We start from the raw sequence: 17220 nt of genomic DNA on the forward strand, positions 1-17220 counted from the left end.
GCTGGTACTGATTATACTTCTTACATCATGGTCTTTCTTCAATAGATCTTACAGCTTAAAGTCAGAATCATTATGCATATTCTACAGACAAGGAAACTGAGGCATGCAAATCTGAAATGACTTATTCTTGGTCACCTGGCAGTTTGAGATAGACCCTAGCAGTTTGATATCATGATCAGAAATAGGTGCCAGGGCTTCTGAGCCAGGAAGTTGTGCTGCCTTTTCATTTGGATGGACTGTGTTTCAAAAGGCTGTGATGGCCTGTTTTTATTTCTCCAGATGAATCCAGTATCAGAAACTCTGCTGTGAACCTCTACGCAGCATTATCTCCCTGTCTGGAGGAAGGGGGCATTCAACTTTCTTTTGGGTTTTCGAGCAATTGAGGGTGATGGTGGATGTCCTGGAAGAGTAGGGCACAGTACTTGCCTACAGAAAAGGGAACTAAGAGGACGCAACGTGTTATACGCCTGTCAACCTAACTTGGATTCTCAAAGGAATACTAGAAAAAAGTTACTAGTAGTCAGCGTATAATTAAGTGGTAAATGCATTGAGCTGCTTGGGGGAGGGGGCAATTTCTTCTTGGACTCATTGGCTGGAGTTTACAACAGAAACAGAAAGTATCAGACATTCAGACTTGAGTAGGATTGTTGGCACTGGCCTGCTGACATTCCCCTAAGAAAGCCGGGAGATGACAGCCTGCAAGATCAGTGAGTCTTAACTTACTGTTGTAACCACTCCTCGTTGGAAAAAAGATTACGTTCCTCCGCGTTACCGGCTTCAATTTACCCCTTCCATCTGAAGGCTAATGCCGCCTCTTCCCCTCCTAATAAATCGAGTAGGTGCACCCAGCAGATTCCAGCCCAAGTCACTCGGGTGTCTTTGCGCCGACCTGCACCCAGGACGGCAGGAGCTGCAGGGCGTCCCGGCTCCGTGCTCCACGGCTCACGCTGAACCTACGGAGGGTAGGAGAGCAAGGGTTAGCTGCGTGGTTTCACTGAAAGGCTAACTATAAGGAGCTGCTGTCAGAAATAGTAGGTTGTTTTATGTGGTGTTCCCCAAGGCTTGATCATAGGTCTAGCATTATCTTATATCACAATTTATGCATTGGTTCCTTAATCAGAGTGCGCCTCCTAAATGTCTGAGAGGGGTTCAATTAGGGAAATGCAGTATCCCCTATGTATCTTGACTTTAGTTAAGTGTTTGGTGTAGGGAAGAGTTAAAATAGGGTTTAGCACAAGAACTGCAAGGTAGAGTTTCACTGGGAATTGGTATATCAGTAGCTCTGTGAATTGGCCCTTAGTTTTTCTGTGCCCCATTTCTCCTGTGGAAATTTTCCTAGGGAATTTATAGCAATTTGTTTTTATCTTGTGAAGAATTGGGCAGATAAATACTACAGAAGTTAAGTGGCCAGATACTGTGTTGAGAAGTGAGTAAGATAGATATAAGTAGGGGTAAGCTTCAGATAATTTATTTCATTATGACAGATGATGGATTTTTTTAAAATGAATGTATTTTTTACAATATTACAAAAATGTTTGAATCCTTTGTTCAGGAAAAAGACATGGCACATTTTTATAGCATTTCCTGTCTCATAAATGGAAAATCTTAAGACATATCACAGAAATACATTCGTAGTATAATGTGCTACTACTCTGAGCTTTTGCACTGCACTTCTCAAAAAGAGGAAAATGTATTATAAAATCTCACTTCCTTGTTTTGTTTTGTTTATTCTAGTGTTACAAACCTTAAATACCGGGGAAGATGTGAGCCGGTGATTTCAAGAACACTTCAGTTTCTAAATGACCTTTCTGTTGGATATCCTTTTTATTGTATATGGCATAACATATTATTTGAAAATAATAAGGTAAAAATTAATATAAGACTTTTGATGTTTTGTATGCCACATTTTCAAACCAATTACGATATTAATATTTATTCATTTTGGTTTATCTTTTTCTATGTATAGTTTTTAAAAGGTGTGCTTATTTCCACCTACTCCTTATCAACAAAAGAGACATCATATAACTAGTTGCTTATGGTCATCTGTCTCATTCCTAATGTTCTTGAAGTCAATCCCATTGATGAGTTCAACAACATTGAGAACAGGCTTGATTCTGTTAGCAGTTGAGAACAGGATTGGTTCTACTTTGAGGATGAGTCAACCAAGATAGGAAGCACAAGTTAGATTTTTAAACACAAGCCTCTTCACATGTTTTGTCTTTGCCTGATTCTAAGTTCCTCACTGTGTCAGTGTCATTACTACTGGTAAAACAGCCTGATTTTGCATGTGAATTTTTGTCTGGGTTCAAGTATTTTTGTGAAATTCTTACCCAAATCATGGATGCTAACTTGCTGTCTGTTGCAAACCTTTTGTATCTTGTTCTAATATTCACTCGCTTATCGTCAGTTGCAGAAGAATGTTTGCTCTTTGAATTTTCAGTCAATCAAGCAAGAAGATTTAAAAAAAAGTAGTAGCTGGTTTTTATGTGACACAGTATTTAAAAGTATATGACAGATAATAAACCACCAGGGCTCATGAAAACATTCAATATTGAAATCCTTCACTATTTTAAAATAAAAACAACTTTTCAGTAATTTTCTAGAGGAGATTGTTAGACAAGCAGAGGGGAAGGTACCTGGAATATGACAGTTGGTATCATTTTATTTCTCTGTAGAACTCTAATCATATAAGAAGAATTTTAATATATTTCCTTGAGTTGAAAGATGAGTGTGGGTTTTCACATTCTGTAAGTGAATTTTGTTTAATGAAAATCATACAATGTGTACTTCTATATGTTTACTTGAAATACCATTAAGCAGCTAACTTGATATTTTAAATATGCATGTGTTTATGGTCTCCTGGCATCACAGAAATAGGACTGAAAAGGACTTGAAACTGAAACATTACTAAGGAATTTGACAAAAACAGAAGGGGAGACATTTATTTCATTAATAACATTTATGAAGGGACTAATGAGCTCTGTCCTCTTTAATACTTATTGCTTCAGTGGGGTTCAAAACACTTCCAAAATAACCAAGAATTTTAACACGGGGCACCTAACGTAAAGTGCTTACCAGTTTATTTATGTATGTATACTTGCTGAAATAATCAGCCTCATATTACTGCTAAAGCCAACAAGCATCTAGCATTTCATGTTGTCTTCTGGAGGCTTTCAAAGGCATGTATTCACATGGTAGCTCTCAAAAATGAGAGTCAGTATAAACTATTGGTGCAAATAATACTTTCCAAGGCTGAAATGTCTGGATAGTTTTAGTTTTCGAATTACTCAAATTATATCTGCAGTAAATGAGTTTCTGCTCATGAAATAGATATAATAATATCAGGACCTAGAAAGGATGAAAAAGTAGATATTTAATAACCTAAGTTCTCCTGAAGAGTAGAACTGTGATGAAACTGTGGTTTTTTTCTTTGCAAAAACTTGCTAACTGCTGCAAGAGCAGTTTCAGACCCCTGTGCATAGTCAGGATGTAAAGCAGCACTGCCTTCATAAACATACATCTTAAACTTCAATGTGAAATGTTTATAGACTAGTAAAAAGAGAGATTAACTAAAAACATAAATACCAAAAATTTAGGCAATTACTTTTCGATGGAAATACTTCAAACAAAAATTCTGAGAACAGTAGCTTTTCTGCTTAGATGGGTGGGGTTGTACAAAGACAGCTTTAATGCTGGTTCACTTCACCGTGATGTTGTATTAGTTAAGTTTAAAATTGTGTTCCCTGGCAAACCATAAAAGATTTCAAAAGTATTAGACACCCACTTTTGTGCTGGAATTTAATATGCAACTTTTTATTGGAAAATAATCGTCCTTGTCTGGCAAAATCCACCATGCAATATTTCTGTTAGTAGGCATAATGCAATAAAGACAGGGAGGGCTATTTATCACTACAAATTTTGAGGATTTCAGGATTCTTTTTATTATTTTAATATATTTCTTTGGTATTAAATCAGAAAAATGATAAATTACACCTGTCGAGGCTGTTTTTCCTTTTTCCCAGAAAATGATGTACAACCCAATTTCACTGGTCATTTTGGCTTTTAAAGATATGTATTTTTTTCCTATTAAAAACTCTACCAATAGTTTTTTTTTAATAATAATACTGAAGTACTTTTTATTTCAAACATATGAAGTAGTTTATAACTACTTCCTGGCATTGCAAACTTTGGCCTTTTCACATTATATTAGGAGGTTTTTAAAAGGCATTAAGTATATATTGCTTTGAAAGAAATAGTGTATTGTTAAGATGCTGGATCCAGTGGATCAATTTTCAGTATTTGATATAGATTAAATTGTGGCTAGCCTGAAAGGTTAAAATAATAATTTATTTAATTTCGGTACTTTCCTGTACATCAGTCAGCTTCTACACAGTCTTAGAAATTGGTATTTTTTTCTTTTTTTATGTGTATAATAGCCTTTTTCTAAAGGATAATCTAGAATTAAAAGCAAACCATAATTCCAGCAACTGTACTATGTAAAAGGAAAAAAAAAAAAGAAAAGAAAAAACATAGGACAGTATTAACAACAAAGGCAACAAATGATTGGAGCTGGTGTCATGGTTTACATTACTTTCACAATTATTCCAGGTTTGCATATTTCGAAATATATTAGCCCAATTTGATTTCAAAGCTCAGTTATTTGAATTATAAATCATTATGTCCCTCCTAGCTGATCAGTCGTGAAATATCTTTGAATTCATTTACATAATGGAATATGTTAGTCATTCCTTTATGTCTTTGAAGCCATAGTGCTCTCTCATGCATGTTTAGTTCTTTCTAATAATTAACTTTTCCACTGTATATTTTTGTAGAAAAATAACTACAGTTTCATTGTTATTTTCTACAATAACTTGGGGTAAAATATTTATAGTCTCTCAAAAATTCTTTATCCATGTCTTTGTTAGCTTTATGTTATGAAAGGCTCTCCCTTGTAATGGGTGGGGGGGGAACAACTATGTAGCTTTGCAATATAAAACCAGGTAATATGTGTCAAATGTTATAGATTGACAGAGGAACATCATCTTAAAACTAGATTAGGAGATTTTCCAATAGCAGCTATAAAACCTATTCTTACACTTTTACCTGTTTAAAAAAAAAATTAATCCATTTAAAATGAAAAGGGAAATTGTTTATTCCCATAAAAGTAATCGAACTCTTCAGTCAATTATGTGGAGTAATGGCAGAGTGAAGCAAGCACTCAAAACAAAAAAAAAGGAAAGAAAATAGTAACAATAATAAGTGTTACGGGTATTTGTAAAACCTTCTGTGTTTGTACAGGACTGTAGGCACTACTGTACAGTCTAAAGTTATGCAGTCGTACTGATTATTTCTTAAGAACTTGATCAATGTCAGGGATCAACAGTGTTCAGTAAACTAATAGTTTTTATACTATTCATTGTAGAATGTACAAGCCCGTAAGTCATTTCATCCATGTGATGCCTTCAGTACTTATGAATGTTTCTGGGGTTTGAATTTTTCTGTGGCATTCCTGAAAAAGTGTATTAGTATACTTGGATATCATAAAGCCTTTTACATCCCCATTTTACAGATGCAGAACTGAGACAGTGAAATTTGACTGGCTGAAAGTCATACCGGAATTTTATGTCAAATGAAGGAGAAGCAGGAGTCAGAAAACCCAGGCCGTTGCTTTGGCCGTTCTCTTGCTCCTTGTTACAAACACCCCTGGTGGCAGCGGTTACCTCTGTACAAAAGCTCACCAAGATGTCGGCATGGCTCTTTTTGGAATACACAGTATTATCTCCTCTGCCCAACCCCAAATGTTTGAATCGTCTGAGACAGGGAATTAGTGTGCGCTCGTGCTATTAAAGATGTTCATAATTCACAGAGCTAGGAGAGGACCCAAGTTGTGAAACGAGTCTTAACCGTCTGAACTACAAGGGCTTCTATAACAGAGTTTTTGCAAACTCAACTTCCGATTTCGATATTTCTCAAGAAACCTTAAGAAAAATAAGACGTTTCATCAGGTATAACTACCTAGTAAGTCACGCTAGCATCTGTGATCTGTACAACACGCGCAGTCGAGGAAATACGTCGCTTCTGCGTCATTTAGCGTGCATCTCCCTGGGAGCCTTTGTAGGCGAGCGGGTGCACGCAGACTCGGCCTTATCCTTATCCTCCCGGAGCGGGGCCAGGGCCGCCAGCCTGGGAGTCACGGAGCTTTGCCGGTGCCATGCACGGCCCGGACACGCGGACCTTCGGAGGGACGCGCGGACCTTCGGAGGGACGCGCCTCCAGAGCAGCGCGGGGGGCTGGGGCCGGCGCCGGGCTCCTGTAGTCAGGTCCCGGCCTCAGTTTAGACAGTTTGGGGAGTGGGGGATTTCGGGTCGTGCGTAGCAGTAGTCAGATTTGCTTTGTATTTTGTAAAGTTGGAGGAGCTGGGATTCCTGTGGGAGTATCCGTAGATGCGTCCAGAATTCCCAGCTGTAACAACTGGGTACGGACTTTCCTCTGGCTCTGAGACTTTGTATGTTCTTAAGAAATTTCTGTTCAGTTCTTATACATCTCAAAATACTTTGGTTAAGCGTTTAACATAGCTTAGTATGTATGAGATGTATTTTTATCTGTCGTAACTGTAACAAATGAAATGTGATTTTTGATGGGCCGGGAAGATCACCTCTGTGATTTTGAGGCCATTACTTCGATGCTGCTTAGGGCTGCTGCCAGTCCCTTTGCCAAGTGCCAGTCATCTTCAATGCAGGCAGTTGCAAAACCTTTTTTTTTTTTTTTGTTTCTTTGTTTTTAACATGCTGATGACATGGGCCTATCTGGGGAAAAACCAGCACCATTTATTATCAGAAACTCTCTGTTTAATTATAAAAGTCATTCAGTTCATTCGTCTCTTTTGTGACTAGAATATACGCCATGAAAAGTAATTGCTTTAATTAATAATAGATTATGGTCTTAATGTTCTAAAGAATATCTCTATGACATATATTTCTAGATGAAATTCAGGTTGGTTGTTTTTTTTTAACATAAGCTTGTTGTTTCAGTTAGGACTTTTTTCTCACTAAAAACTCCTGAAAGTTTGTACAACCTGATAATGTAATCATAATGCTGCGAGGCTGATTTTTCCTTAACACCTGGTACCTATAGTCTCCTGAAAAAGCTTGTGAAAATAGAGGCCGTGAAATTCATGCTTCAAAATCACACAGTAAGTTTTCTTACAATGTTAAAAAGCATTGTGTGTAGTAAATTTTGTAGAACACTTAACTTTTCATACACTTATGTTTCAACAGAGTAAGCACTTCCCTTTCTTGGGCATCAGTGATAATTACAGCCTCAGTGACCTTAGGTGCCGGACAGTGTTCTACACTGCTCTCACTCGTCTTCTCATGGTAGATTTAGGTAAGGTCCGCCTCCCATATCCCTGAGACACCTTGCTGTCTTGTGTAGTACTATGAATTTTTAAGGTTATTAAACCAATCAAACAGCAGCTTAATTGTACAGTAAATATGTTATAGTTGGTATTTAAATCGCTGCCTATCAACTTTTGAGATTTATGGCATTAGGCAATAACACTGTATTTGTTTGTTGTCTTCTGTTGAAGAAATAAGTGAGATGAGTTGATTTTTTGCAGAGAAGCAGTTTTTGTATTAACGATAAGGATTTACAACATTAAGTACCTGAGTAAGCGTTTTGCGTTTCCAGGTGACATACCAATTATGCCAGAACCTTCCAGCTTCTAGCAGAAGGTTTTTTAATTTCACTTCTTCATGCAAGTTCCCAATATACAAAGACCCTCCGAGTTTTAATAAACATTGACAAGAGTTCTGCAGCCTAATCAGCAATACTTAAACATGCACTTGGCGTTACCTTTTGAGTTGTCCTTTGGAAATTAGAGAGTTTAGACACGTGTAAGGCCCGGTGCATGCTTTAATAGTTAAATGTGGTAAAGGACTCGGTCACTTTGAATCCAGGCACACTGCCCTCGGCCACCAGAGTAAAATGCAGAACTCTGTCTGCATGATTAGCTCTCTGTTGTCTAAGTGGAGAAGGCTGGGCTTGTCAAAACGAACACTGAAATGAGTCGTATGTTAAAGCAGCTGATGGTGAAGAACGCTGCCTCTGATCAGAGGCCCCGCTCAGAGTTGTGGGCTCACAGACTGCTTTCGTGGGGATGGATGCCTGTAGGTCTTCCGAGGGGGGCCACGGATGAGGGTCTTCAAAAAACAAGAAGGCAAGTCTCTTGTGTACTGATTTCCAGCCCTCATGCAAGGACTTAAGTAGGCAACATGTGTGCAGAAGAGAGCGGCACAGACAGTCATAAGCCAACAGAAGTTGTTACCCCCCTTGCTGATGACGGGTGCCTGTGCTGTCTGTCTGCTGCTGCACGGTGCTGAGAACAGTTAACTTCGAGGCAAGACCGAACCTCATTTATCAGCGTTTTCTTAAAGAACGGCAACTGTGAGCTGGATCTGTGTTTATTTGCGGTTAAACTGCTTTCAGTACTGGCTCAGTGTTGTGTAACGCAAGCAATAGGTGCATTTTCTAATATAAAATGGGTTACACATGCAATTTCAGTAACTTTTCCTACGGGGCGGGGGGGGGGGGATTTGGGAAAAACAAGATCACAGGTGTTAAAAATTACAACTCAAAGTAAAGGTTGTGTAAATACGTGTCAGACAAAACGCAGGCACATGACTTACGAATGGCTGCAAGCTGATAGAGGTCGTTGTGATTCCTCTGGATAACAACTCTACACGATCTGAAATGATTAGGAGTATCTGGAAAAAGCATACGTCAGTCTTGTGGCCATTGTCCTTTGTGTTCTTGCTGGAATAAACTTGTTAGGGTTTGAACTGATAGAAAAGCACATCTAGAGACACAAACAGGTGTAAGTTGCGTTTTAGGATCCTAATTTAATAAGTAAGGTGTACACAAACTATCCTATTAATGTGTTTGTGGAGCACTAAATGGCAGTATTCATACCTTGTGAATCAAAAGATATTTTCAAACTGTGAAAACTGGCATTTTTAGACAAAAAAAGCATTTAACCACGTTTCCTTCCTGTTTTTTTTTTTTTAAATTAAATGGAGAGCTTTTTATAAAATCCTTTCATATGAATGATAAACAATTTATGTGGAAACAAAATCAAGGTGATTTTTTATTGGTGGGGGTTCTTTTAAGTAATTGTTTGATGTAGAAATATTTTTGGAGATTAGAATACAGTAAGTTCAGAATATTTCCATTTTAAACAATGTGCTGCTGTTGGAGTTACTGGCAAAGTTTAATTGTAGTAGGAAAGAACAGTAATATATTACTTGGTATTTGCTTCACAATGCACTTCAGTTTCTGTTGAATTACTTTAACCTCATATGAATATAATTAGACTTTGAATTCCTTATGTGCCCCAGGTTGTGTTTTGAATAATTTTTTTGGCATTTAGAATTGCATAATTTTGTCCAGGATTCTTAATCCAAGATTTCTAAAATAAACTGGATATTCTTTTGTGTGAAGTATAACCGAAACTAATACACCGCCAGTAAAAGTAATGTTGAAATAAAAATTTTTACTAGGATTAATAAGTTTTAATCACTTTTTCTTCTGCACTACCAAGAGGAGTACATCTAAGCTGTAGAAAATACCTTCAGGAGCTATTCAGCATGATTTGTCAGTGTCCTGTACTTACAGGTATATGCAGTCATGCTCAGTGCCAGACCTCTCCAAACACTATTGCTGTAAGCCACACACAGATCTGCTATAACTTACAAGTGAGGCATCTCTTTTCTTTCAAAGCACATAGTAAGGATGTGTATCTGTAGTCTGAATTATAGAAAATTAACAATTTACCATGGTAGGTTTGAGTAGGATAGTTTCTTCCTTTCCTTAATAATACTGTGCTGTTCATGGGATGTGAATGTGGCTTGTACAGGAATGCAAAAGAAATGTATAGGTAGTAATTGGTGTTGCTTTTCTAAAACTTAAAAATTATTTTATTAATAGGGCAATACTATATAGGATCCTAATTATATATTCTTTCTTCATTGCCTACACTAGCACATGGGATTTCCCCTTACCCCATTTCCAGAACTAGCTGGTTTGTCATTAAAGTGTTGGTCCCAATCAGCATCGACCATTCTGGTAGTTCTTTGGTCTTCTCAACTTTTTAACGAAGTATGCTTGAGATTCTACCTTCAGGAAGGGTTCATCTTGAATTTGGATGTGTCCATAGTATCTTTGTGGAGGTTGTCTTCCAATGATACGTAGCACTCTAGATGAGATGGAGTATTACTTTTGCTATCTTGTGATAATTCAGGTTTTTCCTGAGAACTCTACAAATGGCAATTGAGCCCTGATCCTGCATAGAGCAGTATCCAAATGACTTTTGTTAGTCTGCACGCTAGCATGGGACAACACCAGCACGGGACTCTTTCTAAATGATGGGGCTCTGGGTTTTTTTGGCTCTGAGGAAAATCTGATAAGCGATTAAAAGAAGAAAAGTGTCAGGGATATGCAATATATATAGAAATAGCTTAACTCCTAGGAGGGTAAGAGGAAGCTGATGCTGGTTGAGCAAAGAGGTTGAGAGCACAGAAACTAATACTGTATTGGAAGTGCCTGGGGAGCTGGAGTTGGTGAAGTAAGGAGATAGAAGCAAAAAGCTGGGGTTACTGTGAGTAATCGGAAGAGGACACAACAGTCCAGAAATGACAAAAAGACTGACTCGTGTTGAAAGGAGCAGAGAGAAGATGGCAGAGGAGACAGGCAAAGATGGACAGGATTGGATTTTCCCAAAGTCCACGAGACCCTGTGGCTGCCAGCAGTAGCTCTGAACTCTAAGGTCTTAACAAACCATCTCACCCCTTTGGTTCTCTTGCAGGTGCAGGATGCACGTCACAGGTTTAGTCAATTACTTGGCTAGTTTAAGAAAGTTCTTGAGCGTAGATTGCAATTTGAAGGCTCTGTAACTCTGGCTGACCAGTGCAGTAGCAGTAAGTTATTGAAAGTATTTCCTTTGCTTTTAAAAAAAACAAACCAGGGGGCACGAAAGCCCTGTATGAAAAGGAAGCACTTCAGGTCACAAAGCCAAGTATTCAGAACTGAGGAAGTGCCATAATTGGGATTGTCTCTGCAACTTTCCTCTCCATTGTAAATATTTACATTGTTATGAGGCAATTCTAGTTGCAGGATCACAATTATTTCTCTCAGAGGATATTTGCCTCTTTCAGTTCAGAAGATGTGTCATCCTAGCTTAATGAGAAGCTACTGAGTGTTTTGATTTTTTTTTTTCTGTGTTTGTCCATGCTTTGCTTTCTGTTGTGACTTTTCTTCTTCCTAACCTTTTTTTCTTGGCCTTTTCTGTCATTCTTACTATTGTACGGGCGTGAGTCATTTGGTCTTCGCAGTATCCCTGGAGTTAAGAGGCTGGAATTAGGCCCATTTTACAGACGGGTATATGAAGTGTAGAAACTGAACTGTAAAGCTTACACTAACTTTGCACAACCAGTTTGACACACAAAAGACTCCTCCTAACTTCAGTTGCAGCTTAGTTTGCCAGACTTTGCCAATGAAGAGAGAAGGGAGAGAAGCCCTATAGCAAAGAGCTCTTTAAAGAACATAAATTAAATTCCTACTCTGAATTACTCTCGAGGGGAATCTGCATGCGAGAGGCAAGCTACCCTCATTAAGGGCCTAAAGATAAGTAGCAGGAGTACCAATCCTCGTGCAAATTGCCATTTCTAAAAAGTTGTTGTTTATAGTTACTTGTTCAGTGTCATGACAAAACAAAAACAATCCAGACTTCCAGGTTATCTCTTTCAACTGTCTAACCAAGACGATCTCTTTTTTTCCCTACCCACAACATCTTGTTTCATTTACTCTTAAATTCACACCTTCTGAAATACATGAGGCAATACTGTCACACAAATAACCCCAAAACAGTCCGGATTTATTTCCACAGCAGCTTCATTCTGTGTACTAAATAGGTAGGAGGTAGAAAAAATAGCATATGATCATAAAAGGCTGCGATTTAAACATCATACTACAAAGTACACATGTGAAAGGGTCTAATTTATTGTTGCAGTTGTAAATGTAACATTTTCTAACTGTTGAGTTTTGACTTTCTTATGTGAATATTCTTCTAGAGTACTGAACAAATGCTGTCAGATTAACAGAGAAAACAGAAATATGAAAAGGAGAAAGATGTGAAATGCAGTGACATGCCAGTCTCGGATACAAGTTGTTTGCGATCAACAATTTGTCTTCTTTGTTTATAGCTCAGTAAAAAATATGTCAAACCTCAGGTTTTTGTTCCTGTAGGTCATATGAAAGTTCCCATGATGTCAGTGAGATTTTTCTGTAAAAGCCTAGGAGACTGACCCTTCTGAACAGCAGTGTGAATATGATGTGATGGTTTTGCTGTTTTGTTTTGGTTTCTTTTCCTGTAGGTGAAGACGAGGATGAGTTCGAGAATTTCATGCTCCCCCTCACAGTTTCGTTTGAAAGCGTGACTCAGATATTCAACAGTAGTTTTGAACAAGAAGAAGCAAAGGTAGGTGTATTTCAATTATAGGGAAAGAAATTATTGATGGAAAAAACTAATAGTGGGGCAAGCATTTAACAACAAGCTTGTCATCTCTTCTGTCAGTCTCTCTTGGCATGTATATATCTGTATACTTCCATGTATATTTATACCTGTATGCATTTATAGAATTAGGAATGTAGACAGTAGAGATACAAAGGCTACAAATTACTATCCTAAATAAACTTTGTAAAAGATTTTGTAAAGGCCTTTGCATTTTTCAGTACTTTGCAGATCAAGTGACCCCATTTGAGCCCCATTTACAATCAAAGGGACAAATTTGTCTTCAGTGATAGCTTATCTGTTTCATATGTAATATTCCTCTTTGCCATGCAAGTATCCTGTTTGTGTATATTAACATATTTATTTGGGGGTATGAAGAGACATGTTGTAACACACTTGATAAAACACTGCTGCTTGAAAGTATTTTTTCAGACAAGAATTTATTATATAAATCAAGACTTTATTAAATGGCTGGGCATATATGTATAAATAGGAACTGGTCTTGAAGTATTGCACCCTTAAACTGAACAAAGTGATTAGGATAACTGATAGCTAAATAAGGTTTTTATGTGCCTGTGGGAGCCATATTAGGATTGATTTGACAAGTCAGTTCAGCTGTGGCAACAGTCATAATATCTAACACAACATTATGTTTTATTAGTAAAATCCTTAAGTGTAGCAAGCTGTTTGTGTCAAAACAACAGTATGTTTTCGGGAAGAAAAAGACTTGCTAGATACAAGCTGCATCATCAGGAATGATAATATATTAGAGCACTGTTGCATTAAAGAGATCCCCTTCTACTGTCACTGAATAAATAGTTAACAATGCACACTGGAGTCTTGCTTCAGCTACGCAGGGTAATTTTGAAGAAACCCTAACAGTAATTTTAATTTGCTATTTTAAAATATGGTGGAAACTTAAATACTGTATCATCATATTTATCCACTTCCTTTCATAAGAAAATAAACAGATATGCTAGAAATACTTAGTAAATAATTTGTCTGCAGTACATCTCTGACATTACCAGAAGATGCACGGTTCACAACAATCGCTTGAATTAAGCTAATATTTTTTAAAAAATAGTACTTAAACTTATTTCAGCAATTACTTAATTCTGGTTTCCTCATTTGTTGTTGCTTTATGTATTTAATTTTAATAACTTTTCATTTATTAAATAGACGCAGCTCAGACGCAGGTTATCTGTCTTGGATTCACCTCTCGTATTTTCAAGTTATAAATCCTAAAAATTAGAACAAAGAGGCCATTTGCTGGCATTACCTTTTCTATAGGAAACTGTATTTATCTCATGTGAGGATTCAGTTTATTAAAATAATTTTGCTGTTGTCCTGTCTGGTTTGCTTGAAACCATCTTAGTAGAGAAATTTTAATGGAGTGCCAGTGATATATTCCTAAACTAGCAAGTTCTTAACGACCCTGGAAAGTGACTGCTTGATTACACTTTAACGGTATTTGCAAATAAAATCACAAGTAATTAAGGGGAAATCTCCAGGCTTTTGAGCAAGTTTGATGCATGATAACTGCCTGATTCAGCTTCATCTAGAGTAATGCTGTGTAGACAAGAGCTACTGAGATCAATAGCAACATAATGATAGTGGCAGAATTAAGTGAGTAACCTGAGAACTGTGTCTTCAAAATGCATGCAGCTGCCACAAGCCAGGGCCACACAGTGCACTCCGTGCTTCCGTCCTAAATGTTCATCAAAAGACGCCCTGCAGGAAAATGGAGTTAGATGCTCTTTATTGCTGATCGTGTCTCTTGCCACATTTATCAGGGAAATTGGATTAGCAGTTGGCAGCTGCAGGTAGACAAGGTTCTGCAGTGATTAAATATGCAGCTTGGCTGCATTTGTTGTGACAGACCTTTAGTAAATTCTACTGTAAGCACCATCTGTCTAATTTGTATAAAGAAAACTTGGTGCTTTAAGCTACTGATAAAGAACTAAATCTGTTGCTTTATCATAAACAAAACTTTTGCTCTAAATTCTCTTGAACATAATTTATTAGGTTAAAGCTATTTTTCTATCATGATGAATAAATAATACATGCAAAAGCGCTTTCAGGTACTTCATTTTGCAAGTACTAAAAACAAAAACAGTTCAGTTCTTCAATAAAATGCTTAGTATTCCAATCCACAGGGAGATGACACTGTTAAAATATCACTGTGAAAATGGTCCAGGACTGCCAAATTCATTTAATTTGTGGTTTTTACTAGGACTTTCTAACTGGCTGGGGTTTTTTTTAGTTTTTTAATATTTCTGAAATACACCACTGAAAACCAGTCACAACAAGGGAGCTCGCTCTTTTTAAAATACATTTGTAATCATTAAATCTGCATACAAAACATATGTTTAGGTTTCTTTACTAGGGAGATCAAATTTAATTGAAGGTGGCTTAAGTAATTATGTGCTTTGCTTTCCTTTTCTCTTCCTTTTTTTTTTTTTTTTTTTGGCTACTTCCTTCTTCACATTTTTATATTAATAGGAAAAATGTCCAGTATTAAAACGGGGGCTAATTTTCTCCTAAGAATTTCAAGGTTTCTCGTGACAATCTGGCTAAGTAACATATTGACTGGGTAGCCAGAATCTCAGTAGTACTTTGTTTATAGTTGTGACATCATCAGATCTGCTAGAAATGCATGAAAAAAAGGATCTGAGGAAAAAGCAGTTAAATAGCAACATGCTATCTTTAGCTGGTTTGTAGAAACTCCATGCTGTTAAATTATTTAAAATCCTTGATTTTCAGCTTGCACACATTAAAAGTTTTCACACTAAGTGCCAAATGTTGCAAACAGCACTTTAACAGAATGATTTTGCTTTGATCCCTGTAGCAGTTCCTGAATAATTTATCACAGGTTATTGCCTTAATTCTGGAGAGGGATAGAGCAATAAAGGCAGATGAAAACACTCCAGTTGAAACACCTTGGGGCCTGCTCATTCCTCTGACACGGCTCTTTTGTTGGAACTATTTAGAGGTTATTAAGACGTGTCTCCAGAATTAAGAGTATGCTGTAAGGATGAAGACAGCCATCTTAATTCTAAAGACAAAGCGCAATGACCCTTCACCTTTTTTTTCCTTTGTTGTTATTATATAGTAGAATTATGAGGGTAATATTATAGCTGCACCCAGTAGTGCCACTATAGTTAAGGGTCTGTCAGACTTTCCATTACAAGCCCCGTTTTGGGGGTGGGTGGCGTGAGCAGTCTCGTCTGTTTTAAATTGCGTTAGTCAGACACTTGGCACGTGTTGGCAAGTCATAGCGTTTTTTCTGTGAATATTTAAATCTTCAGCTCCTTTCCTTTGAAAAATCCATTGAAAAGTCTTCAGGACTTTGAAACAAAATACTTGAATTTATTTTTAAAATGGCTTGGTTTTAATTAATCTTAAGTCAGCCTAGCACTGATACTCAGGGAAGAATATTTCAAAACCGAAATTTGAACAAAATTGTTTCATTAGCGTGAAATGCAGTGTATAGACCCACATACTACTGACAAGATCCTCTTGCTACATTTCTTGTATTTACTGCTCTTCACTTCTCATTTTACTCGTTTTGCAGTTGCTGGTGGTGTTACTAACTGTCTCTGCCCCAGAAATGGCTGGTGTGCAGCAGTGAATGAAGCAGTAGCTTCACGTATTCTTCAAATCACTCTGTTAAGTTTGCAGGGCACTTCGAATCTCACAGGATGACAGACAAAAAGTAGATGTATAAGTGTATAATGTTGTTTGTCATTAATAAATTTTATGCACATAAGTGCTATTTGAAAACTCATAATGGACTAAAACTAGACTGCCTTGGGATTTGGGGGCGGGGGGGGTGTCTTGCTTACTAAATGTGACTTAAGCAAGCATGGAATCTAGGGTGATTTTTGGTCCTGTTGGAGTTTAAAGGTGTTTTTACCAGTGACTTAAATGGATCAGGATTTATCTCAGGATTCTGTAGGCTATTATATAGGCTGTTCGGACGTTGCCAGCTGTAGGCAGTGTTATTTTATAAAGTTGAGTTCCAGTGGATAATGTCTAAAACACTGAGTTTGCTGGGATTTTACAGGACAAGAATTTTATGGTGCCCTGTAGGTTGAGGTCATTTATTAACAATAGTGTGGTTAATGGTATGGGCTTTTTAATAACAATACCTGGATTTAAAGAATAGAAAAATGAGAAATGTAGTTTATGTAGTAGTTATTCTCCTTTCTTTAGAATTCAAGGTCAAATGGTGTCTGAAATTGCCTGGTGTTTGTGTAGGTTCCCAGAAATCTGAAACTATAGTTTAAAGAAAGTTGCACATCTACTTTTATTAATAGTTTTTAAAGTCTCATAACCAAACTGTATCTTAAATATATTTGCAAAAGAGTGTTTTCTTACAACCGATTGTCTTTAGGAAGACAGAATAAGCATGTTAGAGTAGTATGGGTTTGGCTGGTTGTCTTTTTCTAATCCGTCTTCTGGAGACCACAGTAAGATGGTGCGCTCTTTCTCTCCGAGCGCATCCTCAAACAAAGGCAAGTTCATGTCTTGCCAGGGGCTGTAGCTCCCCTTCTTCCCAGCTCCAGCCTTTCCTTTGTGCAGTCTTGCTTGTCTCCTTTTTTTTGTGGCTAGAATAGGCAAAGGAACCAAAATCAGTCTGGAAGGTTTCCACT

General features: G+C 37.4%; 1 protein-coding gene across 1 annotated transcript in view; it reads left to right on the top strand.

Annotated features, from left to right (window-relative positions):
- RANBP17 (RAN binding protein 17) overlaps window positions 1-17220 on the top strand; it is a 163347-nt gene that overhangs the window by 93287 nt on the left and 52840 nt on the right. The window contains exons 17-20 of the mRNA XM_010579252.1: window positions 1735-1815; window positions 7129-7192; window positions 7278-7386; window positions 12429-12532. Coding sequence (XP_010577554.1) covers window positions 1735-1815; window positions 7129-7192; window positions 7278-7386; window positions 12429-12532 — 358 coding nt within the window. The remainder of the gene's footprint in view (window positions 1-1734; window positions 1816-7128; window positions 7193-7277; window positions 7387-12428; window positions 12533-17220) is intronic.

The sequence above is a fragment of the Haliaeetus leucocephalus genome, unplaced genomic scaffold (genome assembly GCF_000737465.1).
Source record: "Haliaeetus leucocephalus isolate CR32 unplaced genomic scaffold, Haliaeetus_leucocephalus-4.0 Scaffold656, whole genome shotgun sequence".
Classification (NCBI taxonomy): domain Eukaryota; kingdom Metazoa; phylum Chordata; class Aves; order Accipitriformes; family Accipitridae; genus Haliaeetus; species Haliaeetus leucocephalus.